The 26096-nt window shown below is 41.3% G+C and overlaps 2 protein-coding genes across 2 annotated transcripts in view; both read left to right on the forward strand.

The window, feature by feature from the left end:
• MTFR2 (mitochondrial fission regulator 2) overlaps positions 1-26096 on the forward strand; it is a 486796-nt gene that overhangs the window by 368084 nt on the left and 92616 nt on the right. The gene's annotated exons all lie outside the window — the stretch shown is intronic.
• The window catches only part of AHI1 (Abelson helper integration site 1), a 128723-nt gene that overhangs the window by 12342 nt on the left and 90285 nt on the right, over positions 1-26096 (forward strand). The window contains exons 2-4 of the mRNA XM_075707708.1: positions 11545-11634; positions 12376-13116; positions 19551-19743. Coding sequence (XP_075563823.1) covers positions 11545-11634; positions 12376-13116; positions 19551-19743 — 1024 coding nt within the window. The remainder of the gene's footprint in view (positions 1-11544; positions 11635-12375; positions 13117-19550; positions 19744-26096) is intronic.

The raw sequence follows: 26096 nt of genomic DNA on the forward strand, positions 1-26096 counted from the left end.
AGTTCACGAGCTGCATGTGAGTCAACAATATCAGTGCCCTTGGACAAAGCATACATGACTATCATCCAGACGATTGGTAAAGCAGTTATTTTACCTTTTTCAACACTGCTAAGTCCTTACTTGCAAAACTGTGTTTAATTCAGGCACATTTTAAAAGAGATTTGGACCAATTCCAGAGTCTAATAAAGAGCAACAGGCATGGCTGAAGGTCACTAAAATACCACCTATGGGGAAAGACTGAAGGCACTGCGGTTGTTGAGGCTGGAGAGAAGACTGAGGGGAAAAACTGTTAACTGTTCAAATTCTGAAGAATGCTCCTCTTGACTGATGCAAACAGGAAGTCAATAATCTACTCATTTTGCAGGGAACAGGAGTAACAGGCCTAAAAGGCAGCAAAAGGGGCATTATTAAGTGATAGAGATGCGATTGTCCCACTCAGTGCTTGTCAGGCTGCACCTGCAGTACTGTGTACAGTTCTGGTCACCACAATTCAAGAAAGATGCAGATGGCCTGGAGAGGTCCCAAAGAAGGGCCACAAAGATAATCAAAGGGCAGGAGAACCTGCCCTGTGATGAAAGACTGAAGGAGTTAAGTCTTTTCGCCCTGGAGAAAAGAAGGCTGAGGGAGGACCTCATCACATCATTCCAGTACTTAAAGGGTGGCTACAAAGAGGACGGAGGCTCTCTCTTCACAAGGAGCCACATGGAGAAGACAAGGTGCAATGGGTACAGGTTGCACTGTGAGAGGTTTCATCTTGATGTAAGAAAGAAATTGTGAAAACAATCAATCACCAGAACAACATCCCCAAGGACATGGTAGAATCCCCATCACTGGTGGTTTTCAAGACGCGACTGGAGAGGGTGCTAGATAAGCTCATCTAGGCTCCCTTTCACACAAAAATTTGGACCAGATGATCTTTTGAGGTCTTTTCCAACTTGTGTTGTTCTATGAACTTTCTAAGAGCAAGGACAGCAACACATCAGGGCACAGCAGGTGAAGAGGTTGTGGAAACGCCAGCTCTGGAAGATTTTTAAGAACAGTCTGCAATGATATGGGCATAGTTTACCTTGCCTTAAAAAGGACAAAAAGACTACAAGTCACTTCAGAGTCCTGTATTCTATGATTCCAGGGCAAGTATGTCAAATAGACTTTTCTCTCTACAGCTCATCTGTACCAGTTGCTGTAACTACTAAAAGTGGTAAGTAGAATTAATTCAATGAGCAAGCCTGAGATAAACAGGCTCTATCAGGTCATAGAAAAATTTAAGTTCGGGCAGTGCAAACAAAAGGTGAGAGCTATGAAACAAATTACATAGTAATGCAAAGTACACTATGCAAAGTACAGTAAAAAGCATAGTGAGAAATGAAAGTAATTTAATATCCAATCACTAGTAACTGGACTTACGTATGTTACATAGGAGTGAGGATTCAAGTGTTCTCCAGCTTTACCCAACAACACAAAGTGGGCTGCAGTGTGGAAATGGAAAAACAACCATTTAGACAAGAGAAGATGATTCAATTAGCAGTATAAGAAAGCTTCAGAGAGTTGGGGTAATACACAAATTTTTAATCCTGCAAGGATCTGCAGGCCCGATTCAGAGAAACGATCAAGAGACCAGATACATGTAAAAGTGGAATAATTGAACCAAGAGGTATAATGCTGAAATGGAGAATGATGGATGATTCCTGAAACTGATAGGTAGAACCTGACTACATATGATCTTAGGAAAAGAACGCTGATAATATAATGACCATAGGCAAGAGACAGTTTGCAAAATCACAAGAACACCCAGCAAGAAACCTTGCCCATCAAAATACCAAAGAGATGAGAGTAATAAAAGTATCTAGAAAGTATTTCAGGAGTAAATCAATTAACATTGGTACTGTTATTTTCCAATACACTGGTATTATGCAAAGTAGGTTTTTCATTTGACTGATTTACGTACATGCACCTGATATCTTTGCCCCTGATGTGGTCAGGTTGCTATGTCCTTGTTTTACACGGTTTTTTTGCAGTGACAGGAAACCAGTGGCAAAACACATGGGTATTAAGTTCTACATCATGAAGCAAAAGACTTGGCTCTATTTTCTTGCAGCAACAAGAAAGAGTAGCTGCCTTTAGATTACCTAGCTTAACAGAAAGAGGATACAGAAAGACCATAAGAAGAAGCTGTATCAGGCAAGAAAAAAAAATGGTACAAACACAGGAAAAGGAAGCAACACCACATTAAGTACAAATTCTGACTGCATTCCAAGAGTAGACAGAGAAAGCCTGAGAGAAAACCAGAGTGTAGAAGTAAAAGAGGGAGGATCAAGGACAATTCCTAGATTTCTGCTCTCACAAAACAAAAGTTAAGAACTGAGTTAATATTTGTATACTGAAATCAGAAACTGGGAAAAGAAAAACTGTTTGCCAATAACTTCTTTCTAAATGAAGTCATGCCTGTACTCAGGTGTTAACAGAATCAAGACAGGCATGTAAATAGGAGTTAGAGAAAACGGAACTGATAAAAAGTACATAGAAACAATGGCTAAAATAGATACTCATCATGCATTGCAACAGGGTAAAGATATATAAAAAACCTGCCAACAGATGATTCTTAAAGATCTCTAGAGATGGGGAGGGAAGGTTGTAGAGCTAGCCAACACTGAAAATTGAGCAGGTAGAAAAGTATCTTCAGTCAATTCCTGGTTTCTTGCTCCACAGAACAGGCAGAAATGGGAGAACAGAGACTTAGATCTTGTCAATGTTGAGTATCTGAATTGCAGAATTTTTTTTAAACTACAAGCATCTTTACAAGTAATTTGGGTTCCTGCTTTGCACATTACTTAAGGAGGAATGTTTTATGAAAAATAATGTGTTCTGTTAATTTTGCTCTCAATCATCAAACCACTTGGATGTTTAATTAGTCATTTTCTTCACTAAATTTCATTTTGAGTTCATTTTACTCAGAAATGAATCTGAAATGTCAACTTACACTGACTTCTAAAGCTTCTTTATAAACCTCATAACTTCGACAGAATGGTGCATTTAAGTAAGACAAAAAAAAGCTGAAGCTTTTGTTTTTGCTGGGCAGATACCAAAATCTGACTATACCACAGTACCAGCACACCACCCTAATAAAGGCAGAATTACCTAATAAGTCAGTGTCCATCACTGTAGACATAAACTGCACGTTAGGTTGAATGCGGAATTTAGGCACACGCAAGCCCAAGCTGCTCTCTACAAAAAAACAGCTCCTTCATATGCATTGGACAAATGCAACACAGTCAACTGGATCACCTAGAGTCCACCTAGAAAGGCAGACTCTTGTACTTCAGTACAACTCCAAAGTTCCATTATCCCTTTGCTAATAATAAAAGTATGAAAAATTTCAATGGCTTTGATATAAAAATAGAAAGTTCAGAAAACAGTAATGTTTTTGATAAATATGGCTTGCAAAATTGCAATGAAGGCAAACAAATTCACATTATTTCATTTACCTCTCAGATACTTTCAGTGAAGCTCTAGCAAGACTCCATAACAGATTGATTAGACACAAATAACAATGAGGACGCACAACAGCGTATTTGCAATGGAACTATTAAAGTATTTCCCAAGTTAAAAAATGACAACTCTTTTGCTGACAAGAATAGTGATTCTTACTCAAGAAACCACTGGAAGCATGGAAAGAAATGAACCTTAATAAAATACTGAAGGATAAAATATCCCAGTGAGATAAACAATAATGATTAAAAAGATAGGCTTGAAGGCTTTGAAAATAGTTATGAGAACCTACTAAAGGACTATGAACTAAAATCTCCAAACTGACCTGCTAAAAAAATAAAACCCTTTAAAAGAAAGAAAAGATACCAGATGAAACAAATCAACAATTACATTTTAAAGAATAAATTACTTTTCTCAAAAAAGATTGTGGCAAGTAGTCTACAAATAAAGACTATTAATCATAGGACACAACAGGGAAATTAAGGAGAGCCAAGTTCTCATCATTATTCTTTACTAAAGCATACTGTATAGCTAATAAACAGCACCAAAGGAAAACAATGTCATTAAAATGTATGCAAAGAGGCACTAACCATACAAGGGGAAAACCAGTATTTTGCAAAGTTAAAAAGCAATAATGCTGCACTTAGTTGCAGGCAAATTCCAGTTCTGTTATCCAATGTTTCCAGAATAGTTCAGAAAAATTAGACTTAATGACATGTGCTATTACACTGCCATCCTGTGGCGAGGTACCTGCAGCTTTCCTTGAACATCATACAGTTTTCCTGACGATAAGCTGCTTTCAGAAAGGCAAGAGAGCATTCTTGTTCTGAAGACATGGAAACATCAGTAGGGATTTAGCTATATCTTAGGCGATGTTGCTGAAAAAATACTAACACTACTAAAATCGCAATCAAAATTTCGCTTCAGAGGGCTCATGACCTCATTGTCTGGAAAGACAATTTGAAGCTAATGTTGGAGAAGCTTAGTTTTCTGGCAGTTAAACAAAATGAGTTTACCTTATTCTTTTCCTCATGTTTTAAAAATTTAAGACATTATTATAAATAGATAATCTAGTATGTTGAACATATTGGTACATAATCTGAGATACGAGGGAGTGTTGATGTGATCCTCCTATTAATGTCAGCCCATGTAAAATGAAAACTGCTCATTAAAAATTTAGGAATCTTACATTTCCTATTAATACCAGACCCTAGGACTGTGCTACTTCATAGTTCTAGCCTTGCTTCAAGTCTCTGCATTAATATGACAACTAAGGCTTGAGTTTCTTAAAACATTTCGAACTCCTATGCTAGAAACATCTTCAAATAGAAAAAAAAGTAGATTTCTTTAGATGCATTGCTGAATTTTAATATAAGAAATTTTTGCTCTTGGCCTACAAGTAAAAACTGCAGTAAACTGTGAAATAAGTCTTCTGTGTTACAGAATTTTAGCTTTGGGAAAACTGTCACCCACAATAAGGTGATAAAGAGAAGAAAAAAAATGCATGGCAGTAACTGTTTCTCTACTCAGGAAAACACTTCCATTTAAGACAATAACCATGGCTTAACGAAGTCAATGAGGAAAAAGGACATTCTTAAACACATGCAAAAGTTCTCTTTCTGAGAAAGCACTGAGTATATTACATACTTATGTATTCCCCTGATACTGTCTGAGGAAAGGCCACAGAAAAGTACACTGCCAAATAAGCACGTACAGACATTTATACTGCCAATATCTGCATATCTAGGGAACACCAGCTTTGCAAAATAGTTAGACTTTATGACTTGCTTTCAAAGCACTAGAAATTTAGCATGCAAGACACAATAATCTCAGAATGCAGAGCATCTTGCACAATTGGTCTCTAAGTTTATTAAAGTTGGTGACTGAGTTTAAAGTCAGGTTTGTGACATTTCTTTCTCTTATCAGTATCATTAAAATTCTTCTGAGTTGCCCCATAAACCACTCAAGCTTCAACTATGTCAATCAGATCGTTTGCTCAGAATACCCAATAACAGAAACTGAATTATATTTGACTGTTAAGAGAAAATAACCCACTGATCAGTTAAACAATTAACTTCTGCCAAACTATCACTGCATCTTTAGAGCCGAGTTGCCCAATCCCAAATCCTGTTTCTATTTTGTACACTCAAGTGACACCTAGAGGTTGTCTCCTGCATGTGATAGATTTTACTCTTCTGCTGAAAGTTAGGCTCTGACAAGAACCTTGATCCATTCTTCATCATTCTGGAATTCCCGTGAGATTTTCAGAATACATCTGATATCTACAAACTTTCTACCTGTACACAACAATATGTCATCATTGTGCATGCCCCTTTCTACTTTCCTCCCATAGCAAGTGTAAGATAAGTAATGGGAAGCCTTCTATATACAAGCCCCTGCAAGTGAAAAATCAGGTGAATACAGTTAGCACAAACTTTTCAATGCATTGAAAAACTCCACGCATCCATCTAACTCTTCTATCTTTTTCAAAAGTCTTGTTTTTCCCCTTCTAGCAGAACGGAATTTGTACACTTGTGTATGTTTTTGGGCAGGATGTGTGGTGTTTGGAATAGGTTTTCTTTTCTTTGGTCTGTTCCACAGGCCACCAAAGTACAGACAAAACTCATCCTATTATTTTTGGGGCTGTTAAAAGTTCCCAGGCTGGATTTCTTAGATGCTGCTCCTGACTTCCACTGCCTTTGCAATAATGAGTGAAGTCTAAATCTTTAAAAAAAAAATTCACTGCCAGGAAATGGAACAAAGGATATTTGTGACACTGACATTGGAATACCTATTGCAGCATTTTCAGCTGTAGTGAAAGTGTGATTAGTAACCTTAATATCGGCAGAACATGTTACGCACTATGCAAAGTACATAGGAGGAACTACATATGACATAGGACCTCATAGGAAGAAACATGGGGGGAAAAAAATCTTCTTTAGATCTATATGTCGATACTTGGCTTACAGTAGCTTTGTATCTGGAATATTCTTAACTCCAGAATAGTGATTCTTAACTATCCCAGGCTGAAGGTACCAAATTTAACATAGACTTACATTCTTAGTTTTATCACAGAATCTATTCTTTATGACTAAGAGCTGCAGTGTTTCCTTCTGCCTGTTCCCCTCAAAAATCCAACTAAACAAGTCAGCTGAAGACGTAAGATGGAATTCTCCACCGACATGGAAAATGGGCCTGACCACTACTTGCTTACAGAACTCAGACTGCAAAAATACCTTGGGTCTCTCATAGGTGTAATGGCCACAGAACTCTTCAAGATGTTCTCATGAAACAAGCATTCCTGGAAACTTGACACAAGTGTGTACTAGTAATAGGAAAACTTGTTGATGTCTAGTGCCAGGTTTATTTAGGCCTTGTAGCCCATTACTGCTGCTGACAGATCAAATCTTAGACAATATCAAATCTGCTTTCCATGTCAATGATTAAAAATTACTGGCTTTGAATTAACCAGAACTGAGCCTCCCAGCTGCCATATGCCACTCACTCTGCCAGGCTCAGCTTTTATCCAAGCCCTGGGGGACTTGCATGATCTTACCTTTTAACAGACTTGAAAAGTAAGATCTTTCTTCAGTCTGGCTGTCAGAAAAGCTATCTGACAATAGTCTCAACACTTACCCTTCTAAGAATTACAGCCCTACACACCCTGGGATTTTACGTGGTGGGCACAAACCCCCATCTTAGTCCCGTGAGCCACAGAAGATTCTCATTTAACTCCAGTCCTAATCCTCACAGGAAGCATAATTTCAAGACTGGCATCACTCTTCAGAATTTACCATAAAAGAGTAATCACTTTTCATCTCAACCCGCCTCACTTTCCACAAGCCTGTCGGTTTGCCATATCCAGCAATATATTCTACAGTTCCTGCTGTCCCAACTATTAGAATAACTTAAATCATAACCTAAAAGCTTCACTACTGTGAAGGGAACTCCATCTCCCATGTAATTAGCTATGAGTCTGCCCCAGAGAGCCTTCTTCCTAAATTACTGGCATACAGGGTCGAGTAATACCATTAGCTTTGCAGTTCCATCCATCTCAACCATACACTAACCACAACATCAACAAAAACAAGCAAGACTCAGCTTCCAAAAATCCTGCCTCAAATTCCCCTTGCTTCAATCGTTATGTTACCTGCACTAGCCTCCGAGGATACAGGACTACCTCTTCAGTCCTTGCTCTTGAAAAGCCTAAGTCTAATTCTAGGCTCTTCCCTCATCTGTAAGCAAGTGATTCTATTGTGTGGTAGATATACTGCCGTACACCCTCAAAGCCTGTCACTACAGCCCTCTCCCTAGCAGTGGGGCCATGGGAGGGCCCAGCAGTGTAATTCTTTTATTTTTTTCTTCCTAATATGACAATGACTCTGTTGGAGGACTAAACATGCTGATCCATAAAAATGTCCCCTAGAGACAGACATATCAAACAGCCACGTTGAAGACTCCATTGAGATCACGCTGCAGACTGCACCAGAACACCTGTGCATGTGCACAACGTGGAGCCTCATTTTCATGGGGAGGGACAGTGCTTAGGCAACATTATGCCAGGTAACTGTGAAACTGTGCAAGGGAGCTCTCAGGTTACTGCACAAAATAGTACATGGAAAGCTTTTGGGAGTCTGCCTTCACCAGTCATTGTCCTGTGTCGTGGTTTAGCCCCAGCCAGCAACTAAGCACCACGCAGCCGCTTGCTCACTCCCCCTACCCCGATGGGATGGGGGAGAGAATCGGAGGAGTAAGAGTGAAAAAAAACACTCCTGGGTTGAGATAAGAACAGTTTAATAATTGAAATAAGGTAAAATGGTGATGATGATGAAGATGATAATAATAATAATAATAATAAAAAATGATAATAATAATAACAATATACAAAGCAAGTGATGCACAATGCAATTGCTCACCACCCGCTGACCAATACCCAGACAGTTCCCAAGCAGTGATCACTGCTCCCCGGCCAACCCCCCCCCACTTTACATACTGAGCATGACGTCATATGGTATGGAATAGCCCTTTGGACAGTTTGGATCAACTATCCTGGCTGTGCCCCCTCCCAGTTTCTTGTGCACCTGGCAGAGCATGGGAAGCTGAAAAGTCCTTGACTAGCATAAGCAGCACTTAGCAACAACTAAAACATCAGTGTGTTATCAACATTCTTCTACTAAATCCAAAACACAGCACTGTGCCTGCTACTAGGAAGAAAATTAACTCTATCCCAGCCGAAACCAGGACATCCTGTAATGGACTTTTCAGAAAATGTCTAGTTTTCAGTACAATTTGTTGGATCACAGCTGGCAAGCGTGGTATGGACCTATTAGTTTCTTGACTGTATTGAAGTTGTTAGGATTGCTATTGACATTTATAAGGGAAGGTATTGAAGAGGTAGCTTTTCTGCTGCATGCTGAACAACTCGTGGAGACAACATATACCTGGTAGATGAAGGAAAGGCTGTGGACATCATCTACCTGGACTTCAGCAAAGCCTTTGACACCGTCTCCCATAGCATTCTCCTTGGGAAGCTGGCAGCTCATGGCTTGGACGGGCATACTCTTCGCTGGGTAAAAAACTGGTTGGGTGGCCAAGCCCAGATAGTAGTGGTAAATGGAGTTAAGTCCAGTTGGTGACTGGTCACGAGCAGTGTTCCCCAGGGCTCTGTTTTGGGGCCAGCCTTGTTTAATATTTTTATCAATGATATGGATGAGGGGATTGAGTGCACCCCCAGTAAGTTTGCAGATGACACCAAGTTGGGTCGGAGTGTCGATCTGCTGGAGGATAGGATGGACCTGCAGAGGGACCTGGACAGGCTGGACCGATGGGCCGAGGCCAATTGTATGACGTTCAACAAGGCCAAGTGCCGGGTCCTGCACTTTGGTCACAGCAACCCCATGCGGCGCTACAGGCTTGGGGAAGAGTGGCTGGAAAGCTGCCTGGCCGAAAAGGATCTGGGGGTGTTGGTAGACAGCCAGCTGAACGTGAGCCAGCAGTGTGCCCAGGTGGCCAAGGCGGCTAACAGCATCCTGGCTTGTATCAGGAATAGTGTGGCCAGCAGGAGCAGTGTCCTGGTTTCGGCTGGGATAGAGTTAATTTTCTTCCTAGTAGCAGGCATAGTGCTGTGTTTTCGATTTAGTATGAGAAGAATGTTGATAACACACTGATGTTTTAGTTGTTGCTAAGTGCTGCTTATGCTAGTCAAGGACTTTTCAGCTTCCCATGCTCTGCCAGGTACACAAGAAACTGGGAGGGGGCACAGCCAGGATAGTTGATCCAAACTGGCCAAAGGGCTATTCCATACCATATGACATCATGCTCAGTATGTAAAGTGGGGGGGGTTGGCCGGGGAGCAGCGGTTGCTGCTCGGGAACTGTCTGGGTATCAGTCGGCGGGTGGTGAGCAATTGCATTGTGCATCACTTGCTTTGTATATTATTATAATTACTATTATTATCATATTGTTATTATTATCATTACTATTTTACTTTATTTCAATTATTAAACTGTTCTTCTCTCAACCCAGGAGTGTTTCTCACTCTTACTCTTCTGATTCTCTCCCCCATCCCATCGGGGTAGGGGGAGCAAGTGAGTGGCTGCGTGGTGCTTAGTTGCTGACCGGGGCTAAACCACAAGAAGCAGGGAGGTGATTCTCCCCCTGTACTCAGCACTGGTGAGGCTGCACCTGGAATACTGTGTCCAGTTTTGGGCCCCTCAATACAAGAAGGACTTTGAGGTGCTGGAGCATGTCCAGAGAAGGGCAACAAGGCTGGTGAAGGGTCTGGAGCACAGGCCTTATGAGGAGCGGCTGAGGGAACTGGGGTTGTTTAGCCTGGAGAAGAGGAGGCTGAGGGGAGACCTTATCGCTCTCTACAACTACCTGAAAGGAGGTTGTAGTGAGGTGGGGGTTGGTCTCTTCTCCCAAGTAACTAGCAATAAGACGAGAGGAAATGGGCTCAAGCTGCATCAGCGGAGGTTTAGATTGGATATTACGAGAAATTTCTTTACTGAAGGAGTGGTCAAATATTGAAACAGGCTGCCCAGAGAGGTGATGGAGTTCAAAAAAAGGGTAGACATGGCACTTTGGGACATGGTTTAGTAGGCATGGTGGTGTTGGGTTGATGATTGGAATGATGATCTTAGAGGTCCTTTCCAATCTAACTGGATGATCTTAAAGGTCTTTTCCAACCTAAATGATTCTATGATTCTACGATTCCTAGTTTTTAGTTTCGTTATAAATGATCCAGCCACCAAGCCAGGAGGCGTGGGGTTGCTAGTCTACCCTTAATTGGTTTAGTGGTGGACTTGGTAATGTTAGGTTAATGGTTGGACTGGATGATCTTAAAGGTCTTTTCCAACCTAAACAATTCTATGATTCTATTCTATGATAAGGCTAGTCAAACAGAGATAATGTATCACAATAATCATAAACCAGTACTCTCCTGGGGAACCATTTTGTCATTTTCTCTACATTGAAAGTTGGGGCTAGAATTTGGGTTAAAGTCACAGCATACAAAAAAAAGTCCGTAGGCTTTTTTTCTGAATCCTGCTAGGCTACAGACATTCCTGCTAGAATCAGGAATGGTGTCCCTGTTAACAATTAGATCAGAATCCATTACAGTTGTCCTACCTATACTGAAAATTTGGATAAAGCTTCAATCCTTTGCTGCAACTTGCTGGGACCACACCACTAAAATAAAGGTGGCCTTTGACTAGGATGTCTACCTTATGACTAGCCCTGAGACCATTTTAAGTGTCTTGGCTACTGTAAAAGCTAGCACTAGAACTGTCATATAATTATATGCTAAATATAAACATAACAAATAATGTCATAATCATACAACTTAGGAAGGGACATCTGGATTTCTGGTTATCTGGTCCAATCTCCTGTTCAATGTAAGGCCAACTTCAAAGTGAGATCAGGTTGTTCAAGGCTGTTATTTGGTTGAGTTTTGGGTACTACCAAGGACAGAGATAGCCAAGAATGGATATAGGATAGAAAGCAGCAAAAGAAATGCTGAAGAGCTACTTTTTTTTTGTTTAATTGTGTTACGCCAAGGCAATCCAAGACACCTGCCTTACGAAAAAAAAAGAAATACCCCTACCTATCAGTTGAGCAAGTGTGGGCATTTGAGAAAGCGGAGGACAGGTAAGTACCAGAAAGAGATAATAGTGTCTGTCACTAATAACACTTGAGAAACAAGGAAACAAAGTTTCAGAATGCATATTCTTCTGGCAGCCAGTGTAACTCTTGACAGATTTTGAGCGACACTACACTTGGGAACTGTGAATGTCATGATCACAGTAGCACAAGCCTTAGCTCACTTCTAGGTTGTACAAATAACACAAGGTCAACTGAAGGCTAATTTCACCCAACTTCACTTCTGAAAAAATATATCCATGTTCATCCAAAACCTGCATTAATTTCTTGAGCTTTCTAGTGTTTGAAGGAACTCTGACATCTACGATTTTTATTAATTTTTACACAGAAGAAATGAACAAATAGTTCTCCCATGACAGTAATGATGAGTTATTACTCCTAGAGAAAAAACCCAGTGCTTAAATTAGCTACTAAATCAGACAGGAAATAAAAGTTTCTGGAGTATCTGCATAGCTTCAGAACATCTATATGTGCTGCCGTTTGTAAAAAGCTGATGTCTATTCCAAAAATCTGATAGACAACCTCCTGACTCCAGCCGAGGCCACTACCCAGAGACTTTATTCTTCTGTAAGCAACTTGATTAGTCTGAACTTAGGAGCACTATCCCGTACTTTTAGCAGTTTTTTAAATGGATGATACAGTATCCCTGAAGGGCTCCCCTGTTTCTAAAGGTTTTTGCAGTCTTTTTTTGTAAATTCCAATTTCATGTTTTAAGTTTTTTGCGATCAGATCACCCGTGAGAGGAAAGCAACACTACAAACAGACCCGGCACGCAGGAGGAGGTACCGCTGAGCTAATTACTGAGATTTTTCTATTTTGTGCGACACGTTGCCCTACCCTGACAACGACACCTTTGCAACGCGCACCGCTCTTGGATGAGGCGGCCTCTCCCATTTCCCGCAGGCAGTCACGCAGGGGCAGCCTGCCCCTTTCTCCTCCAGGAAACCCCCTCTGCGGGGACGGTTACTCCGAGGAGTTTTGCTCTCGGCACCCGTCACCCCCCGCTCCGCCAGACACCGCCGGCCTGCATCCCGTGGCGGGCCTGCCGGCGGGCACCACCGCCGCGCCTCCCTCACCGGCCCCCGCGAGGGGAGGGCGGCACGGCCGGGAAGCGGCGCCGCCAGGCCGGCAGAAGCGCGGCAGGAGCGCCCGCGCAAGCGGCCCGGGACGCTGGCAGCCGGCTTCCCTCCTTTCATCGCCAGGCCCAGCCCCGCTCCCGCCGCCTCAGGGCGCCAAGGCCGAGCGGCACGGCCGCCCGCCGCCGCCACCGCCCAAACCGGGCGTGAGAGCGAGCCAGCGCCGCGCACGCGCGCCTTCCGCGTCCCCGGCAGCCTGCCCGGACTGCGCAAGCGCGCTCCCTCGCGCCGCCCGCCTCCCGCACGCGCATCACTGCCGCCGCGGCTTCCCGGCGGGAAAGTGCACGAGGGTGCGCTCTCTAAAGCGCCCCGGCGTGAAGCGCGGGCCTCGCGGGTTCTTCGTTCCGCCCCCCCCCCCGCCCCGCTCTCCTGCGCGCATGCGCCGGCTGCGCGGTTTCCCTGGCAGCTGTGATTGTTTTCGGCAAAACCACCTGCGCCGAGCTGCGGAGGGGGAGCGCGGGGCGCGGGGGAGAGCGCTGGCGGCGGGAGGAGGCAGGGCAGCCGCAGCAGCCGCCGCCGCTGCTGCCACGGAAGCGGACGACGTGAGCGATGTCCTCGCGCTGCGGAGGCGCGGTTGGGCGGCGGGGGGGGGAGTGGGGCCGCGGGGCCGCATCCGGTGGGGCTCGCGCCGCGGGCGGGGAGGCCCCGTGTGCGGCCGGCGCTCCGCCAGGCGCTGCCGCCGCTCGTCCTAGTGCGCGGCTCCAGAGGCGGGTAGGCTGGGGCACGCCTCCCCGCCGCTCTTCCCTCCTCCTCCTCCTCCCCCGGCTCCCCTCTCCCGCCGCCGGCCCCTTCCCCCGCCCGGGGCGGGGGGCTGAAGTGGGGGCTTGGCAGCCGTTGCGGAGGGCGCTGTGGCGCGGCGGTTGGCGCGCGCGGCAGCGGCGGCGGCGCGCGCGGGCGGTGTGAGGCGGCCGCGGCGGGGGGGGGGGCGGCTGGTGGCCTGCCCTGCCCGCCCTGCCCTGCCCTGCCCTGCCCTGCCCTGCCCTGCCCGCCCTGTCAGGGCCCCGGCGGCGCGGGGGTGCGCGGGGAACAGCGGGAGCTGGGCCCCGCACCTCGCCTGCTTGCTGGGCCTAACGCGTGGGGCTGCCCGTAGGGGTGGGCAGAAGAGGCGGCCTGGCGGGGCCAGCGTGGCTGCCGCCTTCTGGTCTCGGTGCAGCGTGGTGGCACGAAGCGGCGCCGCCTGAAGCCTTAATCCCTTGATTTTTTTTTTTTTTTTTTTTTTCTCCCTGCTCGGTACGAGCTTTGTAGTTTACTCGGGTGAAGTTGCATGCTCAGTTTATACGCCACGGCACGGGAAAATACAGTGCCTGTCGATGCCTGACGTGTTAAGCCCCAAAGCGGTGATGCCTCCCTCGAGTGAGGGACGTGCATCTGCACATTAAATGCAATTAATCCCATCGCTTAGTCCAGTTATGGCGTGTGCTGGGAATGTTCCTTTGTATCTTTCTTGTCTTTGTTGTTTACCGTTATTCCTCTACGCAAAGCAAAATGCCGCTTTGCAAAATAAAGTACTTAGGGTGGTCTCTTGATGAGAACCCATTTTCATGAGCATGGTCTAAGATAAGGCAGAGGCTTAAAATGTACTAAAGTATAAAAGTCAGCTGTAATATCCTTATACGGAACTGAAGTCCATAGTTTTGCCATCAGGGCAGACAGAAGACTGTTTTCAGTCTTCTGAACAGTGAAAGGTGCCAAGTCTGGGAGAAAAACAGCAGTTACTCTGAAGCTAAAGCTTTCTGACTATTAGAAAACTCCGATGGGTGGCACTAGATTTTTTTAAAAGATCCTTTTAAATTAGCGTGAACACAAAGTTTTTACAGGCACATCTAAACTGGTAGAAAGCTACTGCGCTTCTAGTAGTGTTTACTTGATATGCAGGTACGTAGGTATTTACATGGTAATAATAAAACTGTCAGTTTTCTGGACTTAAATACTGAATTTTCATTAATAAAACCAGATTGGTTTTTGATGTCACATTCATCATTAGTGAAAAGGAACAGATTCAGCTCTTATTTTGCCGCATGATTCTGAGTTAAAGGTTTTTCAGGTCTTGAAGCAGTGATACCTACATTAGAAACCTACTAGTAAACCCCAAGATTTTCCACTATGATGACTGATCTCATCTAAAAGATGAGGAGTCAACAAGGCTTGAAGTTCTACTTGTTTTCAGCCACTGAAGATTACATTCACTTTTTGCAATAAAAGGAGAATGAGGGATTGAGTTCACGAAAATCCTGAAGTGTGCAGTTACATTTTGTCAACTCGGTTTCCTAAATGGTCCTAATTAGGTAGGAAATTTGTCACTTCCCATTGCGTAGTACAGACTCTGTACGTTCTGCTCTGCTATAGTATAGGTTTGATTTTGTGGGGTTTTTTAAATTATTTTTTTTTAGTGATCAATAAAAGTGTTTTTCATAAATAGTGGGCTTTATGGCATGTTTTGCGTAGAGAATTCCTGTATTACAGATGCAGACCGTAGCAGCTCTGTGGGTATTGTAAAATATTGTGAAAAGAACAACAATTTAATGTAGAAGCACATCCGTAAATGCAGGTGGAATACTAGAGGAGAGCAAATTAGACGGATTTCAGGAAGGTATATAGTAATTCTTGGAAGTTTGGGCTTCGTGATTTTGTTTTCCTGGTTATTCCTGATGGATGGAATATGCCACTGTTCCAAGTATGTATTTTTGTCATTCCTGGATTGCCTTAACTAATGTGGAAGAGATGAAATCTGATCAGGCAAAAATGCATTTTACAAGATTAATCTTAATGATAACTTAGTTTATTCGGATTGGGGCACTGTGATTGCCGAACTTGGATGTAAGATTAAATCTGTCCTATTTTAAGGTGAGATTATACTGCATAAGCAGCCTTGTTCTTACCCTTGTTGATTAATGATCTGTATTTGCACAAGTCTAATAGTTGCTTTAATGCACCATGTCAAAGGTCATGTAATTCTAAATTGGAAATGTGTATAAAATAATAGCACTATCATTAGAGGACTTTATCTCTTAATTTTTTTGCCACAAGAGGGTAGACTTTTACGGAATAAATAGAGGTAAATAGAAAAGCATGCACTCACTGGTGTATTTGGCAAATCTATGCATTTTACAGAGACTGCTGGTAGACATGAGGTGTGTCTGGCCTTTGGAAAGGTGTTTCTTCCGCTATAAGCAGAAGTATCTGCAAAATTAATTTGCTTATAGGTTTGGGAGGGTTTTTTTTGTGTGTGTGTGGTATGATTTATTTAACCTTTGACCATAAAATTATTTCCATACTTGGAACTTTACTTATTTTGCTGTTATGTTCTATATTGTCTCTCGTGTTTTTGCTTTAAATTTAAGAGCACTTCAGCATTTCATTTATTGTTTGTAGCTAGTTTTTCTGACGGGTGGTTGAAATCACTCGACTAATCATAAGAGGCTTTTCCATGCTCCTGCAATCCTCAGTGAATGATTAAAGTGATAGAATCTGCTGTATTTTATAACTATATTTAGTTTTCTACTCTTTCAAATTATAAGTATTTTCTAGCCAATTGTGAATCGAATACTTGAAAAGCAGCACTTAATAACTAGTACTTTTAAAATGGTCTTTTTGTATAACTAAGTATAATAAATTGCAAAAGCAGGTTTATTTTTCAATAATATTTTCTGCTTTCATTTCTTGTAAGAAGTGTTATTTTAAACTGTTACTGTTTTAGTTGTGACAGTAAAGCTTTGCTTTACAAGTCAAAACATATTTTAGTTAGTGAAAATATTGCTACCTTGTCAGTGACATGATGAAGCATATTACAGAAGAAAACATTTTTTTCTGCCTACGAAGTCCCTTCTAGTCATCCTTGCTCATTTCAAACATCCTTAGATTGTTGGATACTCAGTATAAATACCTTGCTTAATACATGGAATAAACTAAAGACAGCTGGCAACTGACCAGCCCTAATGCTTTGCTTTGCTTTTTTCTTAATTTGGTTTGGTTTGGCTAGCCAGCAGACCAAACTATTGTAAGTAGCAAATGTGAAATGACCTGAAAGTATGTAGCCTGTGGGGGACAGGGAAGAAGCAAGTAACACTGTGAAAGAGAGATGAGAAGGATCTGAGGGTACAGTAGTGCAGATGCTTGGGGACGAAGTGTAGCCTCGGCTCTTTCGTGTGCTGGAAAGATATGTGTGCCCAGGAGTGATTTTTAGCGTTGAGGCCAAGTGGTATGTTTGGCCCACTTTAATACTATTAAACTGTCTTGGCCCCAAATCAGAGTGGCTGTATGCAAACTGCCTATTAATAATAATCCATCTAACTCCTAAACTGTACCCAGGAATCGCCTGAGTGAGTGTTACGTGGTTTGGACCAAAATGGTGCTGAGGATAATGCATCCATATAGTCTGGAGTATTTAATGCTATGTCTTAATTTATTAGGCTAGATGCAGTCTGGATGTCTAGTGAATGTGAGCAAGTGGTGCCTAACAGAAGGTGTTACCCAGGGAGAACTTGGAACTATTGCCCAATGGGCTATCGGGTAGATAGGTACAATAGTTCGTTGCATGGAAGGCCAAGGGGAACATAACACACTCATAGAAAGCTAGGTTTCATTAGTTCCACTGTTTACAAAACAGCTTTTTGTGTTAAAGTTTTTTGTAAAACATGCTGAATTTTCTTGATGAAAAGATAAAATTGTGTAATATTTTTATTTGCCTTCGAGCTTTGGATTGCATTGTAGGCTTTTCTCCAGAACAAGGACGGCCTAACACTTTTTCTTTAGAGAAATGAGTTTCATGTAATTGCTTGTCTGCTTTATGTAAAATACAGATGCCTCATGTAAACATAAATATTTAGAGATTTGTAATAAACTTAAGAGTTGCTGGCAGATACTAATCTCTGCATTGCAAGCTATCAGCTGGCTACAGTGTGACTTCCTTGATGATGCTGTCAGGGTAGAAACCTGATTAGAAAGGCTTCAATATAAATGGCTTAATGGGTCATTATTATTTAAATAAACTATAGGGTTTTTTAGAAGACTGGAGGACTACAGTACTGAAGTATTTGTCTATTGCCCAGAAACATACAGCTATTTTAACTGCTGCAGTGTTTCTTAGTTACTCTTAAATAACGAGTATCAGATAGATGCTGAGAATCATGAACTGAGATTTGATGGCAGAGAACGTCTAATAATTTAGGCAAATAGTCTAGAAAGAAATATTTCCCTAAAAGACCTGTACTCATCCTTGATATTAATTAGCATGCATTCAATCGTTCGCTTAAAGTCTATGGACCAGTTATGTTAATGAAAGCTGTTAATTACTTTAAATAGAATGGTGAATTCTGAGGAAGAAGCAGCTGGTGTGTTGAGCCACTTCTAACTGAGGACTGAAAATGCCAGCAGGTAAGAATACTTTGCGTTTGATTTCCAATACATATTTTATAGTCAGAACTAGATGCAAATGATAGGAGCTACTTCTGTCTGTAAGATTTTAATGCTCCATCGGCTCTATTTTGAGTCCATGTTTATAGCTGATTTTCAAAGTGGTGGTTTTTTTTTTTTGTTTGTTTGTTATAAATTTGGAGGCTTTTGTAAAAATTGTAATTGCAATGGTAAATGTGCCGTCGCTGAGGATCAATAGCCTTTTTCAGTGGTGTGCCAGATTGCATTTTTAATTCTTTAGCTACAAATTAAGCATTACCTCGCAGGGGGCTAGAACACCTACTGCTTCAAGGGTTGAAATGCTGCTGGTAGCAGGATCATGGTTCATAGAAAGGCAGGGGCTCTCATCGCCAGCAGATTTCGGATCCGTGCATGCTCCTGTCTCTTACAGGTCGGTCTCAGGGTGGTGCTCCTCTGGGTTCCAGACACATTAAGAACCCAGAGTTGCTGCTTCTCTTGGAGACAGTGTGTCACCTCTGTTGTCAGTGTGCTACTGTTCATAAACAGCAAGGGCAATAATCTGTCCTTTGGCCTTAACTTTGGCTAGCCCGAGTTTTGTGCCGATACGGATGTGTGTGCTCTTCAAAATGTGCTTTCTTCAGGAAACAGAATAGAGGGTGCTGACTTCAGCAACAAGTAATAGCCTGGTGTGTTTGTGCAATGTTGCTCAGTTATCCTTGTGTGTGTCCTGGTTTCGGCTGGGATAGAGTTAATTTTCTTCCTAGTAGCAGGCATAGTGCTGTGGTTTGGATTTAGTAGGAGAAGAATGTTGATAACACACTGATGTTCTAGTTGTTGCTGAGTACTGCTTATGCTAGTCAAGGACTTTTCAGCTTCCCATGCTCTGCCAGGTACACAAGAAACTGGGAGGGGGCACAGCCAGGACAGTTGATCCAAACTGGCCAAAGGGCTATTCCATACCATATGACGTCATGCTCAGTATGTAAAGTGGGGGGGGGTTGGCCGGGGAGCAGCGGTTGCTGCTCGGGAACTGTCTGGGTATCAGTCGGCGGGTGGTGAGCAATTGCATTGTGCATCACTTGCTTTGTATATTATTATAATTACTATTATTATCATATTGTTATTATTATCATTACTATTTTACTTTATTTCAATTATTAAACTGTTCTTCTCTCAACCCAGGAGTGTTTGTCACTCTTACTGCTCCGATTCTCTCCCCCATCCCATCGGGGCAGGGGGAGTGAGCAAGCGGCTGCGTGGTGCTTAGTTGCTGGCTGGGGCTAAACCATGACAGTGTGGTTTACATTGTCAGTGGGAATTCTTAACTGATTACTAAGTGAATTTCTTGGTAAACTTTCCCTGATAAAATAATTCTTGTTCTTTGTAATTTTAAAGCGTGATTACGCACATTTTTAGCAATGGTGATTATTCAGCTAGTGAATCATACTCTAGATTTCTTTTTGCAGTTGAAAGTGAGGCAAAGGCAAAAACCAAAGTCCGCTTTGAGGAAATCTTCAGACGTCATGCTGGCCTAACAGACACAAAGAAATCAAAGAAAAAGAAGTTTCCCTCTCAAGAGAATATTGTGGTGAGTTTGAACACATGCAGGCTTTGTTTGGTTGCCTTCCTTAATAGAAAAAAGATCGGGAAAATGTATTGTAGAAAGGAGATGCAAGGATTTTAAAAAAATAAAGTATAAAGTATATTTCTGCACATACCCTTTGTTCTTGATGTGGCTTTATTTGTTGTTTGTGTACCAGCAATGCATCCTTGTAATTTGGAGGTATGCCAAAATTATATAGAATATAATGCTGATAAAAAGAAAGTGGCACATGCAGGCATGCACTTATTTAAAGTCTGCCAGTACTTTTTTCCATTCACATTTTTCGGAAAAGTTTTAAGATTTTCAAATTCAGTATTGACTTTAGTGGGAGTTTGAGTGATGGGCTAGTAGAATTATGGCTGTAAAAGTGTTTAATTTTTAGAGTACTACATCTGTGTCATACATCTGTCAATTGAGAACTGATGAGAATTTATAATAATATTAGAGATAATCATTAACTTTATTCCATTTCCTAAAAATTACTGGTATAAGAATTTACAAACAATATTAAACAACATTTGAAACTTTTTATCAATTTTATGTCAGTAATCGGCATATTTCTGCATGTGCTGAGCTTTGTGTCTTGAGTGGTCCTGTGTTTACATGTCTACTTAGGCAGTAAACACGTATAACGATTGTTTTAAAGATTTTGGCCTTAGCTTGTGACTTGCAGATTAGGAATGATTCTATCGCCCTGACCTTATGGTTAGATAACATTTTTATTTTGGCATGTGTCTCATTACAAGAGCTTCAGAGACTCCTCTAAGTTATGGTTCATATTGTAGCTTTTTTCTGAACAGAAGAATAAATGTTTAATATAGGTCCTATATATACTGATTTTTGACTTACAATGTTTAGAATTTCAAAAAAAAGCAATTTGCTTAAAAGACAAATGTTCTGTGGGTTTTTTTTTTATTTTCCTCCTGTTAGGTTTTATATTTTCAGTCTTTTTTTCTTGCAGTTGCATCCATACCAGATGCTGGAAGTGAGTGTTCATTCTTTAACACTCCTTTAAGACAAAGGAGTGGTGTTTTATATAATATCAGAACATTACTTGTATTTAATATATATCTTTGGAATTGTTATGTTAATCTTCGTGTTGTTATGCTGAAACATAATTTTGTCTTTAGACTGACAATTTGAACTTGATATTTCTGTTCACGGATATTGCATTCCTTGAAGTATATGGTACTTAGTCAATAGTCTGCACAAAGAATCAGCGTGATGTCTAAATATAGCGTAGAAGAGTTAGAGGTTGTTTTTGGTTTGGTGCCCCCCCCTCCCGCCGCCTAATTTTTTTGCTGGCATATGTGTGAATACAAGACTAAATTCTTCCTTGGTTACATTTACTTTTTTGATGAAACGTGAGTTTTTAAATTTGTACTTTCTAAGTAGGATGTAAGTATTTTTGAGCACATAATTGTATGTTCATATGCAACTACATATCATAAATATTTTAAGCTTACTTTGGCTGTAAAATTGATTTCCATTCCGGAAGTCTCTGATGTAAAACACTAGTGTTTTGGAGTTACCTAGAAACACTTAAAATCACAGTGAACTGAATCAAAAGTTAATGGTATATGCACAAATTAAGAAGTGTTTTTAGGATCAATGTGGAAGCCTAACTTTATGGTTTTGTTGAAGCCATAGGTTTTTACTGATCAAAGCACTAAAAAACTAAGAACTTGAGGAGAACGTGTTGAAACCTAATACTAACCATTTTGAACATTTCCTTAAAATGCGGCAAAATTGCAAGAGCTCAGGTTGGTATTTTCCATGCTGGTTGCATTCAAGTAGAAATTTCTGTAAAGCTTCAGCAAATAACCAGTCATTTCTCTGTAAGAAATCATAGAATCATAGAATGCTTTGGGTTGGAAGGGACCTCTAGAGATCATCTAGCTCACCCGCCCCTGCAGTGAGCAGGGACATCTTTTAACTAGATCAGGTTGATCTATGTGTGTGGGAGGGGAAGAGGAGGTTGGCTGGTTTTGTTCTAGTTTTCTTCACTTTATATAATTTAGCTGTATAGGGTTTCACATGTCTTGAAATAATGTGAGATTTATCAGTGATGGTTGTCTTTGTGTCACTCAGTTGCCATAAATGGTCTCCCAGGTTTGATCAGAAACAGGTCATGGTTGAGAGCATATTTCCACTAGAAATGTTCCAGTCTGCTTCTTTCTTTTGTCTTTACTGAACCTAGCCTTTCTTAGATTAATAAAACCTTTTCCATCATAGCCTACAGTTTCCTTGAAACCTGAGTGCTGGAGCTGCAGGAGGTTGCTGTGACTTTGAATGATAGAAGTGAGGATAAGGCGATTGCCTGCCTGCTTGCATGCTCCACTCTGTGCCTGTTGCCTGGAGACCAGGGAAGCAGCCTGACTGGAAGAGGAAGGGCTGATGTCGGTAGGGCAGGATGAGTTTGAAGTCACAACTGATAGGAATGAGGGGCTTGTAATGGAGATAGACATCAGCTGTGGCCAGTGAAGGGTCTGCTTTTTTGTTCAGTAGCCACAGGTGCAGTGGGTATGAGGCCTGCAGGCATGGCTGAAAAAACAAGCAATTGGGACACAGTTAGAAAGTGAATTTGCTAGTATCCATTCCGGGGCTAACAGTCACCATATTTATATTTTTTATCAGTTGTGTCTTCTATTACAAGTTGTTAGAATGAGACAAGCCTCAGACCAGGCAATGTCCAGACTATTTTGCCCAGATAGATTAATCTGTCTAAAGTCAGTGTGAAAATCATGGAGTTTATTTGGTTCAATCTAAATTTCATGGTAGAAAAGCGGATGTTTAACTCGGAAAATGTTAGTGAAGTTTTCTGCCAGATGAAAAGCAAGATCCCTTTATAGAGGCAAGAATTTCTTCCCTAGACTGTAGTCTGACCAGCTTACAATATTGGGATGGGCATGCATTGATAACTAAGGTTTTGTATTCAAGGCAGGACTGCAACAGATTTATCCATTTGCAACTTTTTACTTCCCACCTCACTGAGTCTGCTCCTTCCCTTTCTTCACAAGACCCTGGATGACAGGTTGGAGTCTGGAGTTTCATGAGGGTACAGGTAATAGAAGTCTATCTCCAGGCTTGAAAATTCTTGTATTCTTTCGGGTAAGATGGGTGTTTTACAGTTTTCTTCTGACTAATTCAGTACTTTAGCTTCTGTCTTAGATGCAAAACACAACCTGCGGAGCTTTGAGGTTGTAGAATTTTCCCAGGGTCTGTTTCATAGCCCATTTTTTTTCCATAAGCTGACAGGCACTGAATAATTGTTGAGATTTCCACTGGGTTTTAGCCCTTTGTTTCTTTTATTTAAAATAGGAGAACTGCTAATAGTTGACTATATACTTGACCTACACATTTTCTCAACATTTTCTGTTAAAATTTGCTGAAACTTCTCCAAGTCTATCCTCGCTGTAAATTAAAGTTCTTCTAGTTTTGAGCACCTACATTTTGTAGTCTTATATGAGCAATGGCAGTAAAATTGGTTCCCTAGTGCATTCAAATTTTCTTAAACATCCCACCCAACTAGCCAGCATCACAAGTACATTCATTACCAATTCACTTCTAAGTAAATCATCTTTTACAGCCAGTACATATCAGCCCCTCAGTGGGCTGGCAATGTCCATTACTAATTTTTCGAGGTGTGCCTGTATCATGGGAAGAAATTCAGGTACCTCTGTAAATCTGGTTATCTGAGTTTCCAGATACCCTGGACAGAATCACTTGATGTGTTTCCAGGTTCCACTCACACATATTTGAGAAGCCTTTTTAAAAAGCAGTAAGATTATTAGGCGTTGTCCCTGCTGTCAGCTCTGGGACACGATCGGCAAATGGCGTGACCTGGGGTTGGCTCATTGTGGTACAAGCCTTGTGTGTTAGCCCACCTGCGTGCGTCTTGGCTGGCACCCATCTCTCGTGCCTATCAAGCCTGTAGAGCAAGTAGGTCTGTTCTCAGGGAAGAGCGCTTCCTCTGCCCTGGTATTGTAATGTGGCCATGGAGCTGTTTTGAAAAAAAAGCTGACTTGTTTGTTCCATGCTTTAAGCTGAGCAGGTCAGGTTCAGGTCATCAACCCTCCGGAGTCACTCCAGAGACAGGCCCATTCTCTGAGCTGCTTTTCCAGCCTAACTGCTTTTTCTAACTCAGTTCAAGTGTGTTTATATATAACCAATTGGTCTTAGTTGATCTCTCTCAGTCCTGCATTTCAGGCAGAGAATCTGTACCAGTATCCCTGTGTCTGCCTAAGACCTAGTCTCATGGTTTTTATGAACCTTTTGGCTTTTACTTTATCATTTTGTGATTCCTTCCCATCTTTCCTCTCTGTTTAATTGCATCATGTAATTACAACATGTGGAAAAAGTGGCCGGAGTTAAGATCATATAGGCTACGTATCTGAGGAATTTGTGTTTGAACTGCTGAAGTAGCTTTGTGCTGCCTGCAGTACCTATTAATGTTCCTGGAGTTTGCTGTAGTTTGAGGTTGTGTTTTATTTCATTATGAGGGTATTCTGGTGGTTTTTTTTTTTCCTATGAGTAAATTTGCTACAATTAACTGATTGTGTGCTGCTAATATTCATGACATTTATGGATGTATGTTTTTGTTTGTAGGCATAACAAATAACAAGTTCTAGTAAATATTTCAAGCAAGTTTTTGCAACAGCTAGGTTTCTTTGAGGAAATGATTCTTGAATATCAAGAGTTGTTTTAGAAACTCTTGAACTGATCAGAGATGAGGGCTTTTTCTTTAGGATTTCTCAAAAAATTCTACTCTTGGGCTTAATGGATTAATAATCTATCAAAGATAAAAATCAGCATGACCTTAGCTATTGGTCACAGTTGGGTCTTAATTGCCCAGTGTGTTCTAACTTTCAGTCCTTATACTCTGCAGTTAAACCTATTTGTAGAAATGCAGATAAGGAAGTGGACAATATATTAGAAAGCGTTATTTTGCTTTTTCAGTGTACACAAAGCTTGTTGCTTTAATTTTTTTTTATTTCCCCTACTCTATTCCGTATTTCAAGTTATTTATATGAAATCTTCCACATCCTCTTAAATCATTGACTTACGAATAAAGAGGATGTTACTGGTCTACTTGAGCAAGTAAAAGATGAAGGTACAAAGACAGGTTTTATCATGATTTGATATTGAGATAATTTAAACTATTTTTAGACATGGGATGCTAAAAATAAAGATACCTACTGAAAAGATATATGAATGGCTTTAGATTTTTCTGATGTATTAGATAAACACACTTGCATAAAATTCTAGATGCTTTCTTTTTTAACTCATACTTTATTAGTACAGTGTTGTTTAATATGTAGCATTAGTAAGTCTAGTTAGTGCATTTTTAAGCTTCATCTCTAGTTTCAGACATCAACTTTTATTTCTGTGTTAAACTTTGTCGTGGTGTATTTTTTCTTGTCACACGGCTTTTATATGGCAATATTCCTGTACAAGAAATAACTTTCTTGATTTTATACTCTTCTGTGTTTTTACACATGTACTTCAAACTTCCCTTTCTTTTTCCTCCCTTCTCCTTCTTCATACGTATAATCCTTTCCTTGCTCTCCATGTTCTCTCTTCAAATGTCAGATATTAATAAAATAAGATAGTGATGAAGGTTGGCAGACTCATGTAATTGAGGGCATACAATATGGAGGCAGATGACTTGCACATTGAGTGTTCTTTTAGTCATGGAATATTATTCTCACAAGTGGGCATTTTTAAGTCAGGATCCATCCTCCAAAGCATGATTGCTGCTGCAAGTTCATTCTCTGTTTTTTCTTCTTATAAGCATGTACATTTTGGTGATCACTTATTACACATATTGTCCCTTTTTAAAAGTGTTTGAGGCAGACATGATTCTGTTACTGGGAGAAGTATCCCAGCTAGAAGGGGAAGATGTCTGTGTTCATTGAGGGAGGAAGATGTTCTTGACAAAGAAAAGATTGTATGCAGATACTTACATTTTCTCCAACTTTTTTTTTATTTGCTACCATTGTGTTTTAAAGTCCTTTCTAATGTTTCATGTGGAGACTCCAGAGAGTTTTGTGTAAGACAACAGACTAAATGAACCTCAGCAAATTTATAGAAGTTCCATCAAGGAACAAAGATCTGTGTGTCAAGCTCCCTACAGAATTAGGTCTTAGTTACTTGCTGTGTTGTTGGGAGTCATTGTAGAATCGTAGAATAGTTTGAGTTGGAAGGGACCTTTAAAGGTCATCTAGTCCAACCTCCCTGCTGTGGGCAGGGACATCTTCGACTAGATCAGGTTGCTTAGAGCCTGGTCCACCCTGACCTTGAATGTTTCCAGGGATGGAGCATTGTAACTTTTAGTA

This window comes from Pelecanus crispus, chromosome 3 (genome assembly GCF_030463565.1).
Source record: "Pelecanus crispus isolate bPelCri1 chromosome 3, bPelCri1.pri, whole genome shotgun sequence".
NCBI lineage: Eukaryota > Metazoa > Chordata > Aves > Pelecaniformes > Pelecanidae > Pelecanus > Pelecanus crispus.